The 26,134-nt window shown below is 49.9% G+C and overlaps 1 protein-coding gene and 1 long non-coding RNA gene across 8 annotated transcripts in view; both read right to left on the bottom strand.

The window, feature by feature from the left end:
• LOC132332912 (uncharacterized) overlaps positions 1-6,630 on the bottom strand; it is a 58,938-nt gene extending 52,308 nt beyond the window's left edge. For 2 of the 3 annotated variants that reach the window (XR_009488002.1, XR_009488003.1), the window contains exons 1-4: positions 6,365-6,630; positions 6,085-6,243; positions 5,343-5,412; positions 3,908-3,973 (exon numbers count right to left, since the gene is read on the bottom strand). This is a non-coding gene — a long non-coding RNA (uncharacterized LOC132332912). The remainder of the gene's footprint in view (positions 1-3,907; positions 3,974-5,342; positions 5,413-6,084; positions 6,244-6,364) is intronic. The other variant, XR_009488004.1, reaches the window with a different exon arrangement.
• An 11,707-nt stretch (positions 6,631-18,337) lies between these two features.
• ZFHX3 (zinc finger homeobox 3) overlaps positions 18,338-26,134 on the bottom strand; it is a 135,791-nt gene continuing 127,994 nt past the window's right edge. For all 5 annotated transcript variants that reach the window (XM_059857621.1, XM_059857622.1, XM_059857619.1 and 2 more), the window contains one exon: positions 18,338-23,583. In XM_059857621.1, coding sequence (XP_059713604.1) covers positions 21,998-23,583 — 1,586 coding nt within the window. In that variant the 3' untranslated portion in view covers positions 18,338-21,997. The remainder of the gene's footprint in view (positions 23,584-26,134) is intronic.

Here is a 26,134-nt window from a genome sequence, read left to right as displayed (position 1 = left end):
GTCTTTCTGCAGTGTGCTGCTCTCACTGGGATGTGCTCTGTGCCAAGGGCTGGCACCACAGCCACAGAGCCAGTTGTCACAGCTGAGAAGCACCAGTGTCCTCCTGGCATAGGAGAGTATTTTACAAAAACCTTCAAGAATCTGATATCAAGATACTTTACATGACCCTGTAGGCACTTCATTAAAAAGCCAAACTCTGCAGCACAGAAACGAGTAGGATTGCTGCTCTTGTACGACTGCATTTCAAAGAGAACCCTTTTCAAGAGGGTAACAGAAAAAAAGACATTTAATAGCAAATTTTATGAGAGAAGGATAAAAACCAGGTAGTTCAACAGTTCCTGAAATCCCAGTGGTGGTCAATAAATCGACTTCTGCTTCACATTATATGAAGAGGCTGTACTTAGCAAATCACTGTGTATGCTGCCTCAATAACAGCAATCCTGCTATCAAGTTTACTTGCAATGAGTCCAACAAAGAAATTAATTTCTTAGATGACAAGAAAAGGTTATCTAGAACTGAGAAAACACATGAGACAAAGATTTCCACTAATAAAACAAATATCAGACTCAGAGCTGAATTTGAAGCTATTTTTTCTCTAAATTTTTTAAATCCCTGTAGCCTAAACACTAGAGCTACAAAGAAAACAAAGAAAACATCCTGCAAACTGCCCTGCTAAAAACAGGAGGAGAGCAGAACAAGCCACAGCTCTTTTCAGTACATGAGTTACTACCTCAGCTCCTTGCACACTGTTCCTCAAGCGAGGCCCAGAACAAGAAAATATACTGCAACCCAAGTTCCAGACTTAAAAACAAACCCCACTTTGAGCTACCAGCTGATTTACTCCCCAAAACTTCAGCACAATATACTTTCCAGAATTCAGAACATGCCCTTTCACAAGTACAAAAGTGTTTCTCATGACTCCAGTAAGTAACAAAACACACCTTCCTGGTCTCATCTTACTGATTTTATTGATCTGTTTATTCCTCAGGTATCAATGTCTTATTCCAAGACATTCCAGGTATCAATCACCCATCTTATTTTCCAGTTATCACTTCTCTTCATAAATATTTCCACAAAAGGGCACCACTTTCCTCTATGCTACCCTTTATTTCTCTCACTGTAATACACACCCTTCTGTTATTGCTCTCATTTCATAATCCTCATACTTGTCTATGCACATCAAATGAGGAAAACTGACCTGATTTATCCACATGCCCACAGGAAGTCAGCCAAAAACATGGGACAACACAGAGGTTAGATTTTGAAGGTCATTTATATAAAGAGTGGATTCCCTGTCTCTGCCCCCCAAAGATCTGCTCCCACAGGTTCTTACAGCAACTCAATCCATCCAACATGCAGGAACTCTGTGATCAATCACACAGCTGGCACCTGTGCTGGGTGGCTTGGTGACAATACTGCACCAGTAGAATCCATTTCTATACATTTGGGGTTAGTTGTAAAAGATTGTTGAATTTCTCTACTTCACAGCTGCAAAGATTAACATCAAATTTTAATCAATTCCAAACCAAAGCCATGTAATTCACCTGAAATAATAACAGGAAGAGATTTAGACCATCAGCTTCTGTCTGACATCCATTTAACCCCAGCTGCCCAAACCAGCAACAAGTCACCATCACTTCTAGTGCTGCTGTTGTGGCTGGTTAAGCAGGGGACCTCCAGAACCTCTAGAAAGGATTCCTGCAAGTCCCACAGGAAGACAGATGGCTCTGCTAGGACAGTTACATCTTGAGTGAGGGGCTTGAAGTAGGTCAAATGGGGAAGAGTTAAGATCTAGGTTTCAATTTCCATGGTGATTAGAAGAAAGAGATTGTCTGAGGAGCTGTTTGAACCATCAATGCTAATTTTTGGTATTCTTTGGAAAACAGGCTATTTGAGAGGACAGAGAGAAACAAGAACTGGGGGGGGGGGTGGTTTTGTTGGAGCAGTATTGTGGGGGTGTTGTTTTTTTTTGGGGGGGTTTTTTTGGTTTTTTTTTTTTTTTTTCAGATTTAGTGACATGAGTAGCTACAATCTTGTCTGTGTGACACTGATGGCAAAGCAACAGAATGGCCAATACAAGACTCTGGCTAGAAAAAAAATGAGAAGGTAATATAGCATTAGTGACATGAATTTTCAGAAAAGATATTCTTGCACTAGTGTGGTTTCTAATTAAATACTTATTGCTAATTAATAGCACAGATATAGCAGGTTTTGTATGACAGCTGACTTGATGCAAAATGACATTTGATTAAGAAAATCAAAATCAACATGACACATCAAGTGGGCTAGAGACTGATAGGCCTCAGAATGTAATTGCAGATAAGGCCAAATACTATATAAATGTTTCCAGCTTACTGCAATTAAATATCAACACAAAAGAGAACAGTTTTTTTTATCCCACCCTCAAGAGCTTGACCCTATGTTATGCAGCAGTTTTGCCTATGCTCTGAAAAAAAAAAAAAAAAAAAAAAAAAAAAGCACAAGATGATTACTGAACAAATTTACAGATTAGAGCAATGAAAACAAGGATCAGTGGTAGAAAGCAATTTAGTTTGCCAGACAAAGAAGACTGGAACAAAGATCCCCATTTTTAATATAGCAAAATGTAAGAAAACATGCCTAAGCCCCACTTCCAGGCTGGCAGCCTCTCTTGAAAGCAGGTACTCTGAAAGGTCACTGTAGAAAAGCATTTGTAGGGAGCTTCAAGGGAGATGCTGTGGGTAAATAGGATCGTGGAGATAATTTTGCTTTCATGTTTCCTCCAAAGCTAAAACTACACAAGTGAGGCCTCAGAAAACAGTTGATAGCAGCTGGTGACAGAAACTCACACAATTAAAAAAAACCCAAGCCAACCACTCCCCTAGAAAGCTGCCAAAAGTTTAATTGAAACAGAAGTATAAAAGTATTTGGGCATCTCATGCCTTCCTTGAAGGTCAAAATGGACAAAACTCAGGTATCTGAGAGACAGTTAGGAAGCAAGTGAGACAGATGCCAATTCTACTCACAGTTCTCTGAGCAACATCCTCATGTGCCAAATACAAGCATTCAAGCTCTCTGGCTTCTTCCTTTCATAACTTGTCTTTGCAGAATATGCAGAGCATTAATATTTATGACCTTAAAGGGAGCTACTCACACACAGTGAAATGAAACATCTCTCTTTCTTCAGCAATTAAATCCCACTGCTGCATGTCACAGCTTTTTTCAGCTGAGGTATAGAAGTGCCAGGTAATGCTGTGACCTCACTCACCCGTTACAAAATCTCTTAGCAAGTGTTCTGCAACCCCCCAGCAGGTGATGGTCCCATGACAGGGCATGGCCCATACCAACTGCACCCAGAGCATCTGCTGCTTTGGTCTGGTCATGAATACATAGAAAGGAGAGGAAGAAAAAGCCTAGAGAACAATTTATCCTGGATGTCTTTACATCAAAACTCACGTCACCATTCTTGGCTCTTTCAATTTATCCCTCCACCTTTACATAAAATGGTATTTGGAACATCACATGCAGCTGAACAACTGAAAGCCTGAAAACACAAAAGCTCAAGAAGTGTAATACGAAGTGCAGGAGGACACAAGAGCATGTCAGAGCTGAGGAATTACAGCCCTACCTCCCAGTTCCCTGCCTGGGGTTCCCAAGTTCCCACCTGACAGCACCTGTCACCCGTGTTCAACAGTGCAGCTGTGGTTCTGGCCACCATCAAGTCAGGTACAACACTCCTCCAGCAGCTGTGATTAACCAACAGCTCTGACACAAGATCTGTTAACCACACTAAGGGGAGACTTCTGCCACAAGAAGTGTTACACCACAGGTCCACCTTAGACACCTCCAAGCCCAGTTTCTCCCAGCAGAGCCCGCCTGCCCATGAGCCAGGACCCAGCTGCAGTGGAGAGATTTGTGGTTCCCCTACCTGCCACCTGCCTCCTTCCAACATCAATGCATAGCTTCAAACTCCAAAGGGACATGCAAGAGAAAGCTGGAGGGACAGAGAGGAATCAATGTCAAAACAAACAAATAGCTTTCAAGTGATTTGGGACTCTAAAAAGGAGGGGTTGTATTTTTAGCTGCATACAAGCAGCTCCAGGTGCTTTTCCTTTGTCCCCATGACAGTAGGTAAGTGAACACACCTGCCTCACCTCGCACCCTGCTGATGGTAAACACGAGGTCTAGCATTCAGGTTACAATGTGGAGTTACTTCAGAGCAGCCCTGTGCCAAAATAGCACATTTCTGAGGGATGCAAAGGTATTCAATAAAAAGCTTTTAAAGGCATATTTTTAAACTTGCAGCAGGAAAGCTTTTCTGTGTCAAGACAGTAATTCTTTTAACAGCATTGATCAAAATGTCATTCTTTTATGAGTGTACAATACCTTTTAATGGCATACAACAAACCATTAGGGTTCTACACCTCTGTGCAGCACAGAGCTTACTGGAAAATTAGCAACACTGGCCAAAAGATAGCCACTGGGTTTTATGCCTTTCATAAGGCAGAGTTTCTTCCATTCTCTGCTGCACCCAAATACCCACAAGTGAAGTGACCTCAAAACATTAAGTCCAACTTCTCACTACTTTCACCAGAGCTTTTTTCCCCACATATTTTCTCCAAAAAATGCCTCTCATAAACACAACAAGTATTCTGGCTCTCCAAAGTGGGATTTTATCACCAGGGTCTATTCTGGCTCTTTCTTTTCTTCACCAGTGATCACACTTACCCTAAGTCAGTGCTGACTGAGGAATTGGAGGGGGTTGACTTGAACAAAATGGGTTTGATTTTCAGAAATGGGATGAAGTGCCACCTGCCCTTTCCTAACACTGGAGTCTAGGGCAGAATCCATCTACAAATCATCTAGTTCTTTTTAAGTGCTCCAACCCTTCAAAGGGCGAGAGCACTGGTGATTGCATTTGATCTGCTTGAATGGAAGACTGGCATGGGTTTTCTGTACGCATTCAGCACTTTACAGCCTGATTTTAGTTACAAATATCAACAGAAAGGGAATGACTTCCATCAACCCACATTCAAAGCTTTTCCCGTCAAGGCCAAGAGAATATTTATGGGATTTAATCATCATTGTTAAGTGAGCAATGGCAGCAGCAAAAGAGCTGTATTTCACTCTTCAAAATACTTCTGGATAATAGCAAGATCTCAGCTGCTTCTGTAAGTGTGAAGCCATCAGCATAAACAAATGAAAAAAACCAATTCCCAAGAAAGCACAAGGTAAAACTATAAAACAAAGGCAGGAAAACTGAGTAGAAAAAGAAGACAGAAAAAAGGGAGGTTCTAAAAATCAAAATCTGGAGTGAAATTAACTTTAGATAAGAAAAGTTTGAGGGGCTGCTCATCTCTTACATGCTCAGAAGCAGCTCTGTGCCTCTGACTTCCAGTTATGAGATGTTGCTGTAAGTTTTCTCAGTCCCATCTAAAATTTAAAAATCAAAGTTAATTTTTTCTTTAAGACAATTATTGTAAGCATACACAAATTCAACTCAAACAGGACAATTTATGCTCCAGAAGATGTCCTTGCCTCAGTCAGAACACCACAAAGCCAATGGTGCTTACATCTCCCCAGCATTCATTGTTAAACCTATGGTCAGACACAGAGAGGTCACCCTCCAAAAAGCAGGGCTGTGCCACATAATCCAACTAATAACCCAGACCAAAACCTGGTCCCAGTCAGAATTTCATAGTTATCAGGGAATGGTTTCTCCCTATCACATACCAGGAGACCACAGAGTTGTTCCTTCATGATTATTGCAGTCAAGAGAGCAAATAAACATTCAAGCAAAATTTAGGATTTTTTAAACAAACAGGTGATTTTCTAGGCTATATAAAGTATATCAACTAAGCATTTGCATCTTGCAATAGCAACTAATTTCTTGTTGACCTACACTACATTCTGTGCAATAAACATTGTGGCAGCATAGAAGAGCTGTTCCTCTCCTTTTTTCCCCTCATACATCTTGATTCAATAAAAGCAACTTTCTATTTCTTTATCTCATCAGTGATGTGGAAATAAACTAAGGTTTTAAATTAAGGAGGTCAAACAGGACCTCATTCAGGAACCCAGCTCACTGAGCACTTCAGCACCTACCAGCTCACTGTTTCACTTGAAATCTCCGCCCCTGCAGGCTTTAATAACAGCTTTGGCGTCGTTTGTCAGGAACTACAGAGATGCATTTGATCCCACTTTTCAGCAAGGAATCCGACCAGACGGTGTTTCCTAATGACGTTGCAGTCTTTGGGAACCTGCCTGGAGGAAGTTTTGCACCCAGGAGTTACAAGGAGTGACCGCCGTGCCCGTACCCGGCGGGGCTCTGCCTCTCAGCCCGCCCCGCTTCCCTCCAGAGCGCATACAGCTCCCAAGCACTAACCTGCTCCGTACTTTGGCGGCGGCCACGTTTCTCCGGGACCGCCTCGTCCATTGTCTGTCCCGGCACGGCAGCGGAGGTCCCGGCTGGGAGAGGGCGGCCGGGAAGGGAGCCTTGCCTGCCCCCCGGCCACTCGGCAGAAGGAGGAGGCCGGGCGGGAGCTCCTCGGCCGGGCCGGGCCGGATTGGGCTGTGTGGGGCTGCGCGGGGGCACGGCGAGCCCACAGCGCCCGCAGGCCGGCCTGAACCCGCCAGCAGCGGCAGCGCCGTTCGAACGGCCCGCCTGCCCCGCCCCCAGCCCCGCCCCTGAATGACGGGGCTCTCGTCCAACCCCAAGGCGGGTGAGGGTTATCCCGCCCACTCAGCGACCAATCAACGCTCGGCAAGGGCGGGGGCGGTGCTCCCTGCGCAGGCGGAAGACCTCACGAGCCCGCCGGTTCCGCAGGCGTTGATTAACGTAAGAACTGTCCAATAGAAGCCTGGGCTCCCGCCCCTGGTTGATGGCAATTGGATAGCGGGGAAGGGGCGGGCCGCTCGGCGTCTCCGGGGAGGGGCGTTGCCATGGGGACGGACGGGCCCGCAGGCCCCGCAGGCCCCGGTGGCCGCACATGCCCTGCCGGCCCCACGGCTGTCCCGCTGCGCTCTGGCAGCGCTGTCCCGGCCGGCCTTCGGAACTAGACCCTGATTTATGTGTGTTATAAGCCGATGAAAGAGTTGCTGCTGCCTCTGAGGCACATACAGATCTGATTCGAGATAGGGGAAGTCTCCAAACCCAGGAGATGCTGGAGCTGGTTTGCTGTTCCCTGTGAGGAAAGCTGCCAGTTTGGGAAATGAATGTGTGGGTAAAAACGGTGCCGTTAGCACAGGTGGTGTATAAGCCAAGCTTTACATGACTCCGACATTTGTTCTTGAGACCATATAGAAACCAAATTGCTATAGGCAACAAAAGGAAAAAATGCACAGACAAATGACAAATCATAGGAACAAGGAACTGCCCAGCTGTTCCAATGCTTGGTGGAAAAGCAGGAAGGGAATGGAGCTCAGTGAAACCCTGGAGATGTAAATAACAACAAGGGAGTTACGTTCCTTGTGCCTCGCTTGCAGGATGGCTGAGCTGGGCTCCTCCAGTTCCTGCTCCTCGTGCCTCCTTGGCAGGGTGGCTGAGCTGGGCTTGTCCTGCTCCTCGTGCCTCCTTGGCAGGGTGGCTGAGCTCGGCTCCTCCAGGTCCTGCTCCTCGTGCCTCCTTGGCAGGGTGGCTGAGCTGGGCTCCTCCAGTTCCTGCTCCTCGTGCCTCCTTGGCAGGGTGGCTGAGCTGGGCTCCTCCAGTTCCTGCTCCTCGTGCCTCCTTGGCAGGGTGGCTGAGCTGGGCTCCTCCAGTTCCTGCTCCTCGTGCCTCCTTGGCAGGGTGGCTGAGCTCGGCTTGTCCTGCTCCTCGTGCCTCCTTGGCAGGGTGGCTGAGCTGGGCTCCTCCAGTTCCTGCTCTCAGCGGGCTGACCTGTGAAACAGAGTGAGGCAAAGCTCCAGGCTGTCATCTCTAAGAGGAAAACAACACCAGAAATTTGCTTCCTCCCCCTGCTTGGAACTGGAGTGTGACCACAGAGCAAGAGAATGCTTGGAATTTTGGCTGCTGTTAGAAGAGGAATGAAGTAAACCAAATATTTTTGTAATAAAAATTTAATATCCTTTTTTTAGGCTTTGTAATCAAAGCAGCTTTCTAAGCTATGCGCGCATGCACAGTAATCCTCCACTAATCCTGCTCGCCTCAGGCATATGAGATGCTACAGAAATAACAAGGCAGTGCATTCTACAGAAGAAACTTCTAATTTGTTTTTGTCTAGCTCAGCATAAGGCCAAGCCCCAGGTGCAATGGACCATCACATGAAAAATGTAACAGAGCTCAAATGTAAAATACTCCTGCAGCCATGTATATTGATCAAATACCAGATGGCATGAATGGGGTAACTGTGGGATGGTGTTGGGAATGGAAGTCAAGTTCCAGATTCTTTTTCCAAAACAAGACACCATTTAAATTTGTGAAATCCAGGGAAACAATAACGAAAGTGAGATTTTTGTGGAGGTCAGACTCTGGTGAGTGTCACTGCTAGGCATATTACAACCATATTTCTTCCAAATTTTCACTACAGCTCTTTCTCCATCACTCAAAGTTATCACTCATAACTTTGTAATAATTTTCAAATCAGAAATGTTCCTATTTTAGAATACATTTTAAATGCTTTTCTCAGTAGTCCTTCAGCTGAAATGCACATAGGTCAAAAATTTGAAATTAGGAGCAGCAGTAATCCACACCAATTTGTGCTTTTATGTAATTTGGCTTTGATTTGCCACTCATGGGTATGTGAAATGGGGATATTTACTGATCTTACAGTTGGCTGCTGGTAGGTGTAGCTGATGCCTCCACCGGGGAAGATCCTTTTCTGTCTCTTTGAAGGGCACGTGAATTCCTCTGGTCTGCAGGAAGGCACACGGGCATTCCCTGCTCCACTGGGCTGGTGTCGAACCCTGCTGTCCTCCAGGGCTGTCAGGGATCTTTTAGAGGCCAACTCTGAGTTTAGTTTATTGTGACTAATAGACTAAAAGACCCATCCTAGTTTGGAATCGAGCCAGGGCGTGAGACTGAAATTGCTTCCTCGTAAGTGATTTGCTCCCGTTAGTGAATTGAGGGAAGCATTCCCGTCCCATCCTCCTAGACCCTCTGTCTTGGCAGTGTTATAAAATATACCCCAACCAGGGAGAGGTGGCAGGATGCCAGAACAACGCATAAAAACTATCTTTCCTGGAGAGAGTCATCCAACAAGTTGTCAGCAGGGACTGCTCTGGAAGAGCCCTGCGGTGGCACAGTCAGCTGCCAGCAGCACAAACCCATGTGCTCACGGCCACCAGTGACACCAGTGCTGGCCCTGGACCGGGAGGGGCATGGCTCACTGCCACCGTGTCCCCTCAGCAGGGACAGCAGTCCTGCCGCTGTGGGGAGCAGCTGCCCGGACCCCCAGCAGGGCACAGGTGGTGCTGGCAGGCCGGGAAGGCACACCAAGCCTGCCCTCCCCGCTCTGCCTGCCCAGGCGGGAGGCACAGCCCCGGGCTGAACCCCCGCCATGGGCTGGGAACCCTGCTTACACCCGATCCCTCCGACAGCAGCTCGAGCAGCAGAGCTGCCCCTGCTCCTGAGCGGGCAGAGCCTTTCCCCTGCAGCATGGCTGAGCCCAGCAGCCAGGCACAGCAGGCACAGGGGCCGCCAGCCTCTGGGAATACTGAGGAGGTTAAACACTGGAGCTAGGCTTGTGGGCACTCCAGGGACCCCCCTGCCCCAGATGTGCTGGGGCTGAGCAGCCCCTTAAGAGGTTACGGGTGGAGCCTGCTTGTATCTGACAGCTGTGAATCAGTGACAGCTTAGAATCACAATTGTTAAGGTTTGAACAACAATTGTTAGGGTTGGAAAAGACCTGTAAGGTCACAAAGTCCAACCTTCAGCAAAGCACCACCACTGTGTTCACCCCTAAATCATGTCCCAGGTGCCACATCCACAGTTTTTGAAAAGTTCCAAGTAAGGTGATTTTACAGCTTCCCTGGGCAGCACCTGTGCCAGCATTTTCTATGAAAAACTTCCCCTAATATGCAACCAAACATCCCCTGGCTACACTTGAGGCCATTTCCTCTCCTCCTATCACTTGTTACCTGGGGAAAGAGACTGACCTCACCTGGCTCCAACCTCCTATCAGGTAGTTGTAGAGAGTGAGATGGTTCCCCCTCCAGTGCTCCTGCATTTGGGGTGAGATTAAAATTGTAATGTCAACTATTAAAATATTAATGTGATCCTTTCAATTTCCTTCTGCTTCATGGGGAGCAATGGCATGTGGAAGAAGGTTTGCTGTGATTCCTCTGAGATGTGAGAGAGTAACTAATTACTGGAAAAGATGAGATGCAGTCCTGTGATTCCCTGGAATATCTGCTAAGCCTCAGGACAGTTTGTATATAATGGAGCCACTCTTCTACAAAGAAAAGATAAACAGAGCAAAAGAAAGTGCTGGAGCAAACAGCAGCTCTGGATAGTCACTGGTCTCAGAGTTCATCCAGAACCTGGTAAATAAGGCTGCAGACAATTAATTAGAGGAATAATGCCTGTAAATAATATTTTACAGTAGGATTAGTTCATCAGGAGGGTTCTGGGTGATCACATAGGAAGTGTGGGGAGAAAGGTAAAGAAGACACTAAATTACCTTCAGCTGTTTAAATGATTCCTGCAGATCCTATTACAGAAGAGAAAAGGAAATGGCTGCAGAACAAATCACAGAGTTCCCATTTCCAGTGGTCCAACAGCCCTTATAAAAGAGAAAGAAAATGCCTGTGTGCTTGGGAGCAGTAGAAGACACATTTGTCCCCATTCATCACTGCTGTGGCTGGCAGGGCTGAGCAGCCGCTGCTCCGGGCCCTGGCGGGGTGACGGCTGTGCTGGCACCATGAGGGACCTGGCATGCCACCAGCGCTGTGTCACTCGGGCTGGGGCTGCTGGCAGCCTGCACGTGTCCTCAGGGATGGCCTGAGATCAGCCAGGCTGTTCCCTGGGAGCAGGAACGAGCAGTGCCAGCTCCTCAGCCTGCCCGGCTCCGCTGAGTGCTGAGACTGGCCTGTAACCACAGCCAGCCCCAAGTGGGACAGGGACAGTGCCCATGCCCTGGCTGATACTGCTGCTCTGACACAGGAGCAGGCAGTTACTGCATTTGAATCCTCAAATATCAGACACAGAATCTCAGCTGCTGTGGATCCACAGCTGCCTGCGTTAGCCACAGTCCCTCTGCCCACCTGCAGGACATGGCAGCCTGTGGGAAGCTGTGTCCATGGGCAGGGCTTTGGGCCATTGCTGTAAGTTCCTAAGTTTATATAAAAAGGCTCAGCTCTGTGGCCCCATTTCTTCAAGTCTCCACACTGCCAGCCATGATCATTGTGTATTTCCAGGTGTTGCCAGGGCCTCCCTGTTAATTGGTTTATGGGGGTAATTTTACAGCACCGGGGCATTTTGTTATTTCTCAAGGTCATGTCCTGGTCATGGGATACTTGTGCTCCTCCCCCATTCCTGCTGTGGTCTCTCCAGTCCTCAGCAGTTGAACCGTATGTCCAGTGCAATTGACAGTGATCCACCTTCACCTGCAGTACTCACACACACCCACACCATTGCCTTTGGAAAATAATTACTGCAGAGAGACCGATCCTGTTAGATTAAGACAAATTAAGAATCTAATATATAGGTTTGCTGTCAGGCTCCCAGGGTCAGGGGTCGATACAGTATATTGCAGGGAGGCTATAGGTTACCCCTGCCCCAATATTTTATCATAATAAACCAAATGGGGACAAAACACCCAGCAGCAGCCCATAAATCTATTAGCAGTGAACTGTCAATGTCCCACATACCCGGGTAATTTGTTAATTCAGAGCTGGGGCTCTTTTTTCACTAGACCTTGTAAACTCCTTTTTGAAACATCAATAAACCATCTGCTTTGACTTGTTAATCAAACGACTTTATTCAGTCCAAAGCAATTTTTTCCTAATAAAAACAGAGTATTTATCTCCATGGCTATAATAGAGGATTGTTTTCAACTGTTCACTTATAGTTAAGAAGCACATTTAGTTTGGATTGATTTCCAATGCTTCGGTCATATCTTGTCACTTCCCATTTCTTACACACAGCATCTCAGTTTAGCTCCCTAGCAGAGAAAACACAACCTGCCCCAGTCAGTGCTGGGAGTGGCACCAGGGGAGCGGTAACCAGCAGCAGAAAGGTCATGGAAATCAAACTTTAAAGAGCTGAACACATCCTTGTCACCTCTTGGGCCGCTCCCATCTTTTCCCAGTCTTTTCCTGCAGCTGCACCTGTCTGGTTCCCAGCTCCTCCCAAGCCAGCCCAGGATACCACCTGGGACATCTTCCCTTCCCCTGTTCCCTTCCTGTGGGTCTTGCCAAGGCTCTCGAGCAAAATCTTGGCACAGTCCCCTCCACCTTTTTCACTGGTAGCAGCTGTTGGTGAGGGGTCCTGTGGTGGCTGGACATGGGTCTGTGGTGGGCTCTGGGGGCTGTGGTGGGTGGGAACAGGGCTGTGTGGTCAGGCACGGGGCTGTGGTGTCTCTCAAAGCCTCCTGCCCCCAGAGCACAGGCTGCCTGGCACGGCCATCGCCAGGGGCATGGTGGCAAATGTCACATTCCTTCCTGCTCTCCAAAGCACAGGGAAGGTGTGGGTGAGATCCATTAGGACGGTGCTTCTGAAGGATGCAATTCCACGGTGCAGCGCAGAGGGGGAGATGCTGGGCAGAGGACCTGGGGGATGCATTAGGGAAGGAAAGCGTTGTTCAGCCTGGTTGGTTGTTTTTCTCCAGCCGTTTGTCACATCTGCAGCAGCAGAGGTTGAGCTCGAGCAGCCGCGGCACCCCCAGCACGGCGAGGGCAGCTCGCTCAGCTGGATGAGCGCCAGCAGCAGCCGAGCCCAAGCCCGTCCCCTGCAGGGGCACAGTGCTGTCCCAGAGCCCTCCTGGACACCAGCACGACGGGCCCCGCTCCACGGTGCTCCCAGGACCCGGGGGGCATCTGCCGTGTCCCCCGTGTCCGTGGCTGGAGCGCCAGCTCCTGGCCGCGGTCCGGGCTGGGCTCCGGCCGGGGCACCCCGGCCGCTGCGGAGGGACAGCCAGGAGCCCGCCGTGCTCCCGTGGCGCTGCACTGTGGGCAGCTGGGGCTGTGCCAGGACACATCTTGGCAATGCTCATCACTCAGGCACGCCGGGGGCTGTTCCTGCCCGCCGGAGCGTGCCAGGCTAGGCCAGTGTTCACCTGTCTGTCCACAAACGCTGTCTGTGCAGCACAGCCCAGCTCGCCCCTGCAGCAGCTTCACGGAGCCAGGGGAAACCCTCTGCCAGCACAGTCTGATCCTAACCAGACTCTGCCCTTGTCAAACACCTGCTTTAGACTGAGGAATTGCAGATCTTCTGCCTGAAGCATCCCTAGCAAGCAGCTTTCCCTGCAGACAAAGAGTGAGTGCTGTGAGCGGGGAGCAGAGCCGCCGCTCCCCATGGGTGCAGCCCCGGTGCCCAGCACCCCGGGCTCGGTGGCCAGCGGGGGCTGCTCCACACTGCAAGGACATCAGCGGGGCCATCGGGGCAGTCCAGACCGGCCCTTCCCGGCGGCTCTCGCACGGTGCTGCTGTGCCCCAGCTCCTGAGTGCCGCTTGCAGTGGCCTCTGCGCCGCAAAGGTGCTGTTAAAGGGTGTCACCAACTGCCTGAGGGGCGCTGCTGCCACACCAGGGCCAGCAGGGGCTGATGCCACGGCAGGAGCCACGGGTCAGGCTGTGTCCCAGCCCAGGTGTGTGCTCAGCTCACCGCATCGGTCCTGTGCCTCCAGCGAGGCCCCACGCCTGCAGCCTGCTCTCACCGGGATGTGGAATCAGCAGCCCCCAGCCCCGTCCGAGCCCCCATGGGGGGGAAGGGGCAGAGAAACAAAGTCATTTATATAATGTATCTCCCTGCTGAGCTCCTAATGGCTGGCGCTTTTGTTCTGCAGTGGCTGCCTGGCTGTGATGGGCAGGAAGCCGCAGTCTCCCTTTGTTCCACGGCCTTATTCAGCAATTTAGATCCATCATAAAAATCAAATATGCATGTTGCAATCGCCTTGCGTAAAACAGCTTCAATTTTCGCCTTTCTTTAATTGAACTCCATGGGAGAAAGAGGCAGGGCTGGGGAGCAAGGGGCAGCAGGAGAAGCGCTTTGTGTTTTTGTTCAGCGGGCTGTGAAAATGGGTAGTAATGAAAATACAGAATTTTTATCTTTGCCTCATTATTAAAAAAAAAAAAAAAAAAAGGACAGAAATCCTTGATAAGACCTCCCTGGTAGAGGACAGTAGGGGAGCAGCTTTCTTTTCCCCGCGTTGTGGGGATGACAGGCTCAGCGGGGCTGGGGTTAAGGGATGGCCCTCAGCCTCGTGGCAGGGACCGGTGATAGAGCTGGCAGCTCCATGCTGCCATAACACACAGGGCTGAGCTGACGCACCATGGCTCTGCTCCTTTTATCCTTCCAGAATGCCCAGGTGCTCTTCCGTTGCTGGGAGCAAACAAGTATCTTTAAACATTTTGCCATCACCGCCCTGCGCTGCTCCCCCGGGCCGCTGGCACAGGTGCCTGGCGCTGGGGGAGCGCTGAGAGCCGAGCCCGGCCTGGAGGGGCTGAGGCAGCGCTGAGGAGAAGTGCCAGAGCTGTTTTCCCTCCGCTCGCTCCACAGCCTCCCCACAGCCCCACGGCGTGAGAGGGCGACTGCCAGGGTCGGAGCCAGAACCTGGCTTCGGAGCGTGCTGGCAGGAGAGTGTGCACACAGGTTTCTGTCTTGCCCCCACTCTCTGAGATGGGGAGCTCCTGGGAGCAGCTCCCTGCGAGCAGAGCACGGAGAGCTGCTTTGCCTTGTGCTGTCCCAGCAGGAAGGCCCTGAAGTGGTCAGGGGAACCCGCTCGTGTGTGCCAGCGACCTTTCTGTGCCGCAGTGAACCTGCCCTGGCGTGCGGGACCTTTGCAGGTGTCCTCCCAGAAGCTGTCTGCCCGCCCAGAGCCAAGTCCCAGCCTCACGGAGCCCGGCAAGAATGGCACAAGGCAATCCACGGTCTCAGTCCTGTGTTTGTTCCCCGGGCACTCCCTGACCCTGGGCACACAGGGGAGCCCCTTCCAGCTCACTGGGGCGTGGCAGGGTCGGGGGACACATGGCAGGGCTGGTCATGTCCCGTGTCCCTCTCCCCGGCTGAGTGCGCTGATCATGGTGCTGCTGGAGCAGGAGGGACACGATGTCACACAACGAACACCGAATTGCTGCTTAAAAAGGAGCTGTCACTGCTCTGCCGAAACACTGAGCATTCCCCACACACATCAGCCTGACTGGGGGTGAAAAGAGGCTTTGCCTTCTCTCTGCCCCGATGATAATCTTCTGACAATTCTGATTTGGCACTGACTTGCCTCACTCTCTCAGTGTGCCCAGCTCTGTGCCTCGGCTGTGGAAGGGGCCAACCCCACTGACCCACTGCTGCAGCCACAAGCTGTGCTGGGGCGGCCCCAGTGGCTCGGGGAGGGTGGGAGCACCGGGACAGGAGGGTGTGGGCACCACACACATGCACGTGTGTGCATGCGTGTGCAGGTGTGTGCATGTGCATGGCTCTGTGTGTGCAGGTGTGTACCCAGCCCGGCCAGCAGTGCTTTGGCTGAGAACCCCCTCCCCCATGCTGAGAAAAGACCCTTTTTTGCTGTGACAATTCAATATAATTGAAAGTTTGCTTAGGAAAGAGAGTCTTTTTAACAGAACATGCTCACAGCCGAATCGATATGAATTATACGGCACAGAAGATGCCTAGGGTATTAAAACATTAATTAAGTAACATCATGCTCCCATCTAACCAAGAGCACAATACCATTTATAGGTACTGCTGTCTGCTCTCTGGGGCAGTGTGAAGTCTCTCCTCTATCACTGCAGAGGCTGTGGGAGACCTGGAGATCCCTTGGCTGTGGCTCCTTCCCAGCTCAGGCAGTGCCATCCCTCGGGGTGGGACAGTGGGCACAGCCAGGTGCCCCCTGCCCTGTGGCCCCGTGTGGAAGGGGCCCCGTGACTGCATGGCTGTCTCTTGCTTCTGTGGTGCTGCCGCCCCGCTGCCACCTGTGCCCTGCTGGTGGCTTGGGATGACAGCTGGGTCCTGCTGGGGACAAGCCACCAGAGCCAGCCCCACACAGCCTGGCCAAGGGGTTGTGACTTGGACTTGTGGAAGGTGCCAGCAGCTCAGCACTGACCTGCCCCGGGGAGCCGAGCAGTGGCTGTGCCCGTGCAGCAGCGGCTGGATTAGCTCACATCAGCCCGGGGACGAGCACACTGATTCCACAAAACACCAAAATAGAAAGTCATCGGAGTGAAATCAGTGTCTTCACCACATCCCCTCTGGCAGAGCGTTAATTAAAATGGCTCTCTAGTGCTTTAGATCATCAGGTGTACCTTGTTAACGAGCTTGGAACAGAGAACCAGCTCCACACTGGAGTTTAAGCACTCACGAGTTAACCCTTCCCCCGTGCTGGCACAGCCCGGCCTGGTGGCAGTTTCCAGCACATCCAGCCGTGCTGGGGACGTCTCAGCAGCCTTCCAGTGTCCTTCAGCCCAGGCGTGGGCAGGGGACCCTGCCTGGGCCAGCGGGGCCGGGCCGCAGGGGGGGTGTCACTGCTGCCTCTGCACTGTGCCTGGGAGGAGTTCCCGGGGCTCTGCCGGGTCCCTCCAGCTGGAAATGCAGCTCCAAACCATCGGCCAGGCACGTCCTGCCATGGCTGTATAAATATGCATTTTTTGGCCTGTAAGGTGCACTAGTGAGAGCTGAATCTCTTTGAGATGATGGCAATGAAAGGTCATTAAAAATCACTCCCAGCCTTCTCTTACCAGAATCACAGCATGGAAAAACCTTTTTATTCCTGTCAGAGGTTTGCACAATTCCCATGGATGGGCTGCTCTGTGCAGGATGCTGCACAGAGGTTTTTAGTTTGCAGCTTGTGCAGCTACTCGAGGCCATTTACACCTTCCTGAACATAACGAGGCACTTCCTCAAGCGTGGCTGTTTTACAGTGGAATTCAACCCAAGAATAAATAGCAATGTTATATAATAAACTTACAAAGCAGCTGGTCTAGGGACAGGAGAGATGTTAATGCAGCACAGCGCAAGCACCAGTAGCAGGAGGGTCACGTTGGCGACCCTGTCACTGCCGCAGTCCTGTCTGCCTGTTAAAATGCAGGATGGAGTTCTCCTATTAAGAAAATCCCAGCCAGCTGAGAGACAATCCAGATCCTCATCTGCTTAGGCTCATGCCAGAGGAACAGTGCCCAAGCCAGGGACAGGACCGAGCAGCCTGGCCAGAAGAGAGTTTGAAGAGTCCTGAGCTGCAGTGAGACCAGGTGCACGTGGCCTGGCACCCCTGGGTGCCCACGGGGCAGGGGTCGCCTTTGGGGGCTGCTCCTGGGGCAGGGCTGGGGCAGCTACACCACAGCACCCGGAATCATGGGGACCTTGGTGATTTTGACACACTTTACTTTGTAGTTCAGGGCCTGTGGAGCCCAGGTCAGTCAGTATGAATGTTAACCAAGGAATGCTGCACACCCGTGGGAGCTGTCAGATTTCCTCCCTGTGCCCTCTGCTCTGCTGGAGACCACGGAGCTCAGCCCCTCTCCCGTGGAGGGGGAGGAAGCCCCTCGCTGTCCTGGCAACTGCACCAAGGACACCCATACTGGCAGATGCGTGCCCCACCTGCAGTGGTGGGTGTAAATTATTTATCACTGTAGTTATAAATTAGAGATGAGCTGTGGCCCCTCTGACTCCTTTTGGATCTGGTCCCCGTTAGCGGATTTCAAGCCTTTTCTGCTGCAAGGGGCAATTTTTGGCAAGAGAATTGTGTACTGAACCCTCAGCAGTTCCTCTGAGTTCCCTCCCTGCTGCACAGGGAGTGCAATGAGTTGCCACTTACCTACTTACCTGCATCTTCTTTTGATTTATCAGCAGAAACAGATGTGATTTTTTTTTAGTTCACAGGTTTCAGGACGGACCATCAAGGCATCGCACTTCCCCTTGAACCATTCACTACAGAACCATGCCCAGAATCCTTTTTGCAGTCATTTAAAAAAATTAAATGCACATTTAATGTCCTTTTCACACACAGAGCATCCCAAAGCTGCAGTACGGACGGCGCTGCTTGGCTCATTACTCCCGCTGGCCGGGGAACTCACGGCACCAGCCCAGGCGCGGTGGCCCCGGTGGGAGGGACAGGGCGTGCGTGGCACGCCAGCGGTGCACGAGGACACGTGTGCGGGCACGGGCTCTGTGCAGTGCCCACCTGCGACAGGTGTGCCCCGCTGAGCCATGCCATGTGGCACACACCCACCCAACACGGACCCAGCACCGCACACGCGGGACATTGACACTAGAGCTTTTGCTCATTTTTTTTTAATGTATCACAATGAGCAGGAAACATACGTGATGAAATAGTTCCAAAGGAGTATATTCAATTACCATCTACAGTCAACTCAACTATGACAACAAAGTCTTTTGTGACAAGTTTTTTAAAGTTTTGAAAGTTCCATGTGGTTTGTTTCTGTCAGTCTCATGTATTTTGGTACAGTTCGAGATCAGCATTGTTACAGTAACAAAAAAGCTAACAAGACTACAGTATAGAAAAACACCAAGAACATCATTTTTGGTTTCACTTGCTCTAGTTTTTGTACATTGCAAAGGCTGTTCATAACCCTCTTCACCTCATTTATGCTTTCTGTTCTACCGAAACTCGCCCCCCCCCAAATAAAAACAAAAAAATAGTCAAAGTTTTGTTTCACAGTGGGCAGTATCAGCGCCAACCAACCAACAATCAAGCGACCGACCGACTGACCAACCGACCGACCAACCGACCAACCAACCAACCCAACTTCTGCTTCTATTTAAAAGCTTTTATTTTTTTTTAAAGCAAAATATATTTTGGTGAGCGTGCTGGCTGTGTCCACCCACCTTGTCCCCCACCAGCCCCAGGTGGCCCCGCACACCCCTGATGCTTCTCTTTGTTCTCAATTGTATGAAACTTTGGCCATCTTCACCACTTAAAAAAGCTTTTTATTAAAAATAAAACAGAAACCCGCTTAATGCTCAGTTTGAAGTGTTTTCCTCGTGCCCAGGCTGGCCCTGCTCTGCCGCTTGCTGGAAAGGCCACGCGTGGGCTGGGGCGGCGCGAGGCTGGCGAGGGCTCCCCGCCGGCCCCGTGCAGCCGGGCTGCAGGAGGAGCAGGAGGAGGAGGAGGCAACCTCGCACGGAAAGAGTCCCTAGAAACATTTAGAAAAAATACAAGGAAATGAATTTATAAAACCTTTTAGTGGGTGGGTAGGAGGAGGGGGAAGGAGGAGAGAGAAATTGCACTATGACCAAGCAATATAATTAAAAAACAAAACAAAACAAGACATAAGAAAAGGATTTCCAAAAGAGACCTTGCAGAATTGGACAGATAAAGCTTGTGTTAAACTGGGAACTGGTATCACAGAGAGAATCCAAAACAAAACAAAACAAAACAAAACAATTTCTATATGATACAGACAGAGTAACATACAACAGTTAAATGGCAAAAAAAAAAAAATATAGATATATTTCATAGAATTACAAACAAGATAAAATAATGGAAAAAAACTGTACAACTTTAGAATTTAAAAAATGTTCATCTCAAACACAGGGAGAAATACAAGAACTTCTGTTAAAGAAAACAGTTTGTTAAAACAGCAAACGCTCCATGGGTACGTGGTTCTGTTTTTGACACCTTATGCTACAGCTGGGTCCCGGGAGGAACATCCGGTGGTTCGCGCTTTAGTATCAACTACTTAAAAAACAATTAAAAAAGGAATTTGCACTGTGCATTAGCCTAGTCAGAAATATGTACAACAGTTCAGGATCTAGTCTTTCGTCAAACTAAAACCAAAACTCCATAAAAATATAAGTGTCCCGCTAGAAACCGAACCCGCGCTCAGACGCCCCAGTCTCTCTTGGAGGTGGCGAGCGGCTTCGGCCCGGGGAGGAGCAGCCGAGGCGGCGGGAGGAACCTGCGTTCACAGTCTTCCAAGTTCCCTTTTGAAGCAGGAGGAGGATGATGATGGTGGGCAGAAGGCTCTCGTGCTTTCGGGCAGAGGAAACATGGCGGAAAGAGGTTGTTTCTGTTGGCATTTGGTTATGGAAGGGAACAGCAAAGTATCTACGTCTCCAAAAATCTACATTTTAGCAGCATAAAGTTTTCCTTTCAAAGTCTGGGCCACTTGAGGTGCGTGCGGGCTGGGGGGGCCGGGGGCTCCGGGCCTCCCTGAGCCTGGCACCCGGTGCTGCCGCTGAGAGATCTTGGAAAGAGAAACCTGCCTGGGGTGCACTGGGTGCTCACTAAGAGTTGTCTCTCTGCTTGCAGAAGAAGCACAGATAACAACCTCGGTACGTTTTTTTATTCTTTATTTAAACTTAGACTTGTTTGTTTAAATCAGAAACAAATTCTCAAGTAAAAAGAATCCTTTTTGCTCATTCTGCACCAGTGGTGAAGGGTATGTCTTTGGATTTTATTTAAAGCATGAATTTTCTTTAGAGAAAAAAATGTAACAAAACCTTTTTTTTTTTTTTTTTCAAAAGAAGGAACAGAGTGCAGCCTAATTACACAAACAGAACCGATGCTCAGAGGTCAGGAACAGAGTCTTTGAAGCATTTACAAAATGAGTAAAGGAATAGGGGAAGAAAAAGAGAAGAAAAAAAAGAAGAAATGGAAAATAAGAATAAAATAAGTGCACAAGGGTAACAGACATAGGTAAATCGCATGTATATGCCTTAAAAAGTTTCAAACCCCCAACAAAAAATATTCTGCAAGGGATCCTACTGACCCCCAAAACCCTTTGAACTTCTTTCTTTAGTTTTTATAAAATAATTATGCAACCACCCTCTAAGAAATGAAGGTAGCGACCATAAGTGGAAGATTACAGGATGGGGACGGGGATAAAGGTACAAAGGGGAGAAAAGCTCAGGCGAGTCGATGGATCGCAATCTATCTGTCTAGGAATGAACAAGACAACATCAAATGAGAAGCCGTCAGCTGGACCATACAAAAGCTAAATGTACACAAAAGGGTTTTTTCTTTTAAATCTACCATACTGCTTCAGTTCATTTCCAATGCAACAATCTACTCAACACCAAAAATGGTCATATCTATCATAAATACAGAAAGTCAGTTGTTTTAAAACTTATTTTTTTAAGCTCCAAGTCCTCAACACTCTTTGTGTGGTTTTTTTTTTTTCTGAAAAGTGGGAGTGCTTAACTTTTCCCCTTGGAATTGGCTTCAGCAGAAAAAGCTACCCTTAAAATCCCCGAAAAGCTAAAGCAGTTCACATTGTTTTTCTCTTGAATACTTTCTGCCCATTTTAAATTAACAAACCCCCCCCTCCCAAAACCAAAAAACAACAACAAAAAATCCTTTTCTGGAACAAAACCAAACCAAAACAAAACCCCCAAAACAAACGAAAGAAATTATATATATATGTATATATATATATATATATATATATAAAACAATGATTCTGAAAACAGAACAAAGTGTGAGCGATTGACCTGAGAATAAAAAGACATTACATTTCTTTTTTCTTTTAGCAAGCCATTGGTATCTGAATGCTAAGATAGCAAGAAATTTAAAACTGTCTCCAGGTGGGCTGCTTTCCCATACAGCGCTGCCGGGCTCTGCTGTGCTATCGACGGGGGATCGGACGGGGCAATGTACAGGGGTGCGAGCTCCGCAGGCGCCAGGAGGCAGCACGGCCTTCGTCTCCCAGACCAACAGTACCTTCCAGAGGACAAATGTAACAGATTTTTTTTTCTTTTTTTAAGTTTTATTTTATTAAAAGGAAAGGAAAAAAGAAATGTAAAACCCACCGGCATCATTATATGGGAAAACAACCCACGCTTTTTCTTTTTTTCTTTTTTCTTTTTTTTTTTTTTTGGTTAGAAGCTTTGGAATTGCAGTTAGTCTATTTTTGAAATTGGTTTGTTATTAACTTTTTTTATTTAAATTCATTTTCATTGTTCATCTTCAAAGCTTACAATCTGAAGGTGTCCATTCCTATGCTAGCTAGACCACTGTCCTTAGGGCAGCCGGGGTCCTGGGGCCCCTCCGCCGGGCTCGCCGGTCCATCTGACTTTTGGCTAAGATCCGTGTCAGACTCCTCCGAATAGTCGTCTGTTGGCATCGAGGGCTGAACCCCTGAGGTGCTGCATGAACTTGAGGTAACCGTTGAAGATGAGGAGAGAGGAGGGAAGGGCGGCGTTGGCGGCTGCCCTGGCGGGGCGCGCGGGGCTGCCGGGGGCCAGGGCTTTCTGGAGGCGTGGGGGGAAGCCGGGGGGGGCCGGGGGGGCGGGGGGCTGTCGTTTGAGTGAGCGGCCGACTGCGAGGTAGATGCGGTGCTGGGGTCGGGGGGGCAGGCAGAGTGAGGTAATAGACTGGGGTGCTCTTTGGCGTTTCTTGCTGCTCTTGTGATTGTTCGATGTTTGTGCGGGGCTGACTCGAGATGCTGACTGAGGGCTTCGTCCCCACACACCGTGCTCTCGCACGCCACGCACTGGTACGAGCCGCTGCCCTGGCCGCTGCCCGTGGGCACGTGAAGCACCATCTCATGCAGGTTCGCCACAGACTGGCCGAAGAAGCAGAGGGACTTCAGGTGGTCGCTGGCCGCCTCCTGGTCGCCGAAGCACGCCTGGCACTTGCGGCAGACCAGCTTGTACTGCACCTTTGGGACAATGAAAGGGTCGCAGAGCGAGTCCGCGCCCTTGCCTTCCGCTTCAGGCTCTTCTTGGGGTTTGGGCAGGAGTGGGGACACCTCGCGGGGTGCGTTCTTCTGCTCTTCTTGCTTGGGGGGTTCTTTGGCAGGGTCTTTGTCCGGGGTGGCAGCCCCCGTGGGGACGGGGGTTTGGCTTCCTTTGGGCTGCTGCGGTTTCTGCTGCTGCTGCTGCTGCTGCTGCTGCTGCTGCTGCTGCTGCTGCTGCTGCTGTCGCTGCTGCTGCTGCAATGCCTCCTGCAGACTCTGCTGGTATTGCTGGTACTGCTGCAGCAGTGAGCCAGGAGACAGCCCCAGCAGCGCCTGTGACAGTGCAGGGCTGTAGGGGAACAGCCCCTCCATCCCATACATGGGCTGCAGGTACCCGCTCTGCAGGGCGCCAGGGATCTGTGGGGCGTAGTAGGGGGAAAAGCCGGGGACGAAGTAAGGAAGGAACTGGCTGGTCAGCAAGGTGGTGGGGTCCGAATTCAGGGCGGCCTGCAGCGCCTGGAGCTGGGCGGGCTCCACCGCGTACTCCATGGTGGGCAGCGGGGCCGCCAGGGTGCCTGCTGGTGCCTCCCCCTTCTCCTTCTTGGGCCCTGGCAGGGTGTCCCCCTTCCCCTTGGGTGCCTTCTCCTTCTCTTTTGCCTTCTCGCTCTCCTTCTCCTTGCGCTGTGCGGGGGGTGGCTGCTGCGGCTGCGGGGTCGTGGCTGGCGGCTGCTGCGGGGCCACGGCCGCTGTGGCTTGTGCTGGGGTGGGCGAGCTCAGCGCGGCCGGGGGCTGCTTATTTGGTAATCCAGAGGTGGGGAGGCCGGGTGAAGGGACGCTTGTGCTGGGCAGGCCCATCAGGTTGGGTTTGGGAGAAGTTAAAGCTGCAAGAGGAAGAGAGAGAGATGAAAAGTCACTTTGTGCTGGGCAGGCAAAAAAGCATGAGGAGGGTGACCCCAATCCACCCCTCCATCTCCTCTGTATGAGGGCAGCCACCAGCCTGAGCTGATGCGTTGCTGCAGCAGCACAGGTCAGGGAGCCCATCCCTGCTGCCACTCCCTCTGGAAAACAGCTCCTGTCCCACCCCAAAGGCCCACATGGAGGGGACATGCCCCCTCAGCCCTCACTGCCTTGGCTGCACTGCCCAGTGGCATTGACTGTGTGATGGGTGATGGGGACACCCACCAGCACCCAGGGTGCCCAGCACAGCTGTTTTCCTGACTCCTCTGAAACTCCCAAATGATTAACACTCATGTCACCATCTGCTCGAACGGATCCTTGGGCCAAAGGACTCCAGCAGCAGGACTGAGCTGCACCAAAGGGTGAGAAACGCTCAACACAGCTCATCTTGTAGAAATCTTCACAGATTGGGAAGCCCTAGTCATGGCAACTGGAGAATGAACAGGCTAAACCTAATTTATTTTGTCCTTACTAAGCTGATGTTCATGAATCCACAAACCTTTAAAGCAACTCCTTCCTTCCCTTCCTCCCTTCTCTTCCTTCCCTTCCTTCCTCCTGTCCATCCATCCTTCCCTCTAATGCCAGGGGCTCTGGACGCTCAGCTTCTGAGCAATTCCAGAGTTTATGTGCTGTTCAGACATCTCCCCTGGGCATAAGCATCATGTTTTGGCTGGAATTAAAAGTGTAGTGATGCTTCCTCATTAAGGAGCTAGATTAATGGTGGAATGTGAAGCTTGTCCTTCTTCCTGACAGGAGGAATAGCCACTAACAACACTGTCCCTGGTGCCAATTTCTGCTCTCACAGTGGCTGGGAGCGAGAGGACTCTGGCTCCTGGAGTCACCTCCATTAGTCACGGCTGCTGCAGCTGGCAAATAAGCTCCTGAAGAGGAACATTTTGTGTGGCAACTCCCAAGATGCCACATGGGGACAAAAACCCAAAATAAAGCTCCAATATCCTGCTGGCACAGCCCTGTACATTCCCCAGCTCCTGAGCAGGAACCTGCTGTAAAACCCACGGGCAAAACCCGACCAGTCTGTAACAAACCTGAGTCCCAGCACTGCAGCAGGGGCTGCTCAGAGAGAGACCAGCCTGGGCAGGAGCAGTGGCGGTGCCTGGGACCAGCTGTGGAGGCATGGTGACTTTTATTTTAGGTTGTACTGCCAAGGAGCAGCAGGAGGGCTGCAAGGAGGGTGGCTGCAGCTGGGAGGGTTCAGCCATGGCTGACTCAAACCCTTTTGAAACCCGTGTCTGCTCCTGATGAGTGTTGGGACAAGAATGATTTGTGACGACAGGACAGGTATGGAATGAGGCTCCACGCAGTGGCCCTGGAGATCTCAGATAAGGGCATGCTATATGTGGACACTGCTGAAATGGATGTTTCCCAGCTGAACATCCCTGAGAGGTTCAAGTGAAGGAGCAGGAGGTAATTCACAGTGTTCCTGGATGCATGGCCTTATCTGCTCTGACAGGCCTGGAGCTGCCATGGCCTGACCTTTGGAGCTTTATCTAAAGGCCACAAACAGGCTGTTTGACTTTCTAAACAGTTCAGTCCTGTCTAGGCAGTCACTGACAGCATTTAAGATTCATCAGATGCAGTCCTGTCTCTCCAGGACACATCCTGGGCTTTGGAGAAAAATAAAAGCAACAATATGGACTGAAGTGCAAAAAAGTAATTTTAGTTTTTGTTATAAACTTGGGGCACTAAGCAAACAGCGCAGCAGAGCAACCTGCAACAGGGTGATGACATGATTTGCCAAAGAGATGCTTCTGGCCAAGTGCTCTGAAACAAGATCTGTGGTGAGAAGGGTGACATGGAAAACCCCTGGCATGTGCAGGGGCCCTTTGGACGCATAATGAAACAAGGCCTTTGGATCACATTTTTTAGGTCACTGCTGATCATTGAGCTGCACTTTCCACTGCCAGTGTTTGCTACGTGGCTTAGACTTTCTACCTATCCACGAGGTACAAAGGAAAGGAGCATTCTCAAAAGATGAAGTCCAGTATCTGAGATTAGGCCACCCAAAGAATTACGACAAATTTCATTTTTATGTAGCATTGTTAAGAAAAATCTTATTAAAATACAAACTGGATTTGTCCCACAACTACACCATCTTTTGTTGAGGACATGCTTTCAGGTCATACCCAGCCATTACTCAAAACTCATCCTCAGCTGCATTGGGATTTGTCCCAGAGTTCACCTCAGGGACACATAAAGATGCTCTGGGCATCTGTCACCAGTGCTACCACACAGACCACACCTTTCCCTAGAAACAGTCTGGATTTTTGAATGCTTGGGATGGTACCACATAAACTGAATGTCAAAAGGAATAATGAACAGCACATTAGTCCTTCTGTTACACTGGATAAATCTTCTATATTCCACTTCCTTGATGGAACTTCAGGATTTCTACACAGGGATATGCAGCATGTCTAGATGTTGCTCTAGTTCAGACTTTGCTATAAAACTTCCCTG

This window comes from Haemorhous mexicanus, chromosome 12 (assembly GCF_027477595.1).
Source record: "Haemorhous mexicanus isolate bHaeMex1 chromosome 12, bHaeMex1.pri, whole genome shotgun sequence".
Classification (NCBI taxonomy): Eukaryota; Metazoa; Chordata; class Aves; order Passeriformes; family Fringillidae; genus Haemorhous; species Haemorhous mexicanus.
The sequence above is the reverse complement of the archived record's forward strand: the minus strand, read 5'-3'. Positions and strand labels throughout refer to the sequence as shown.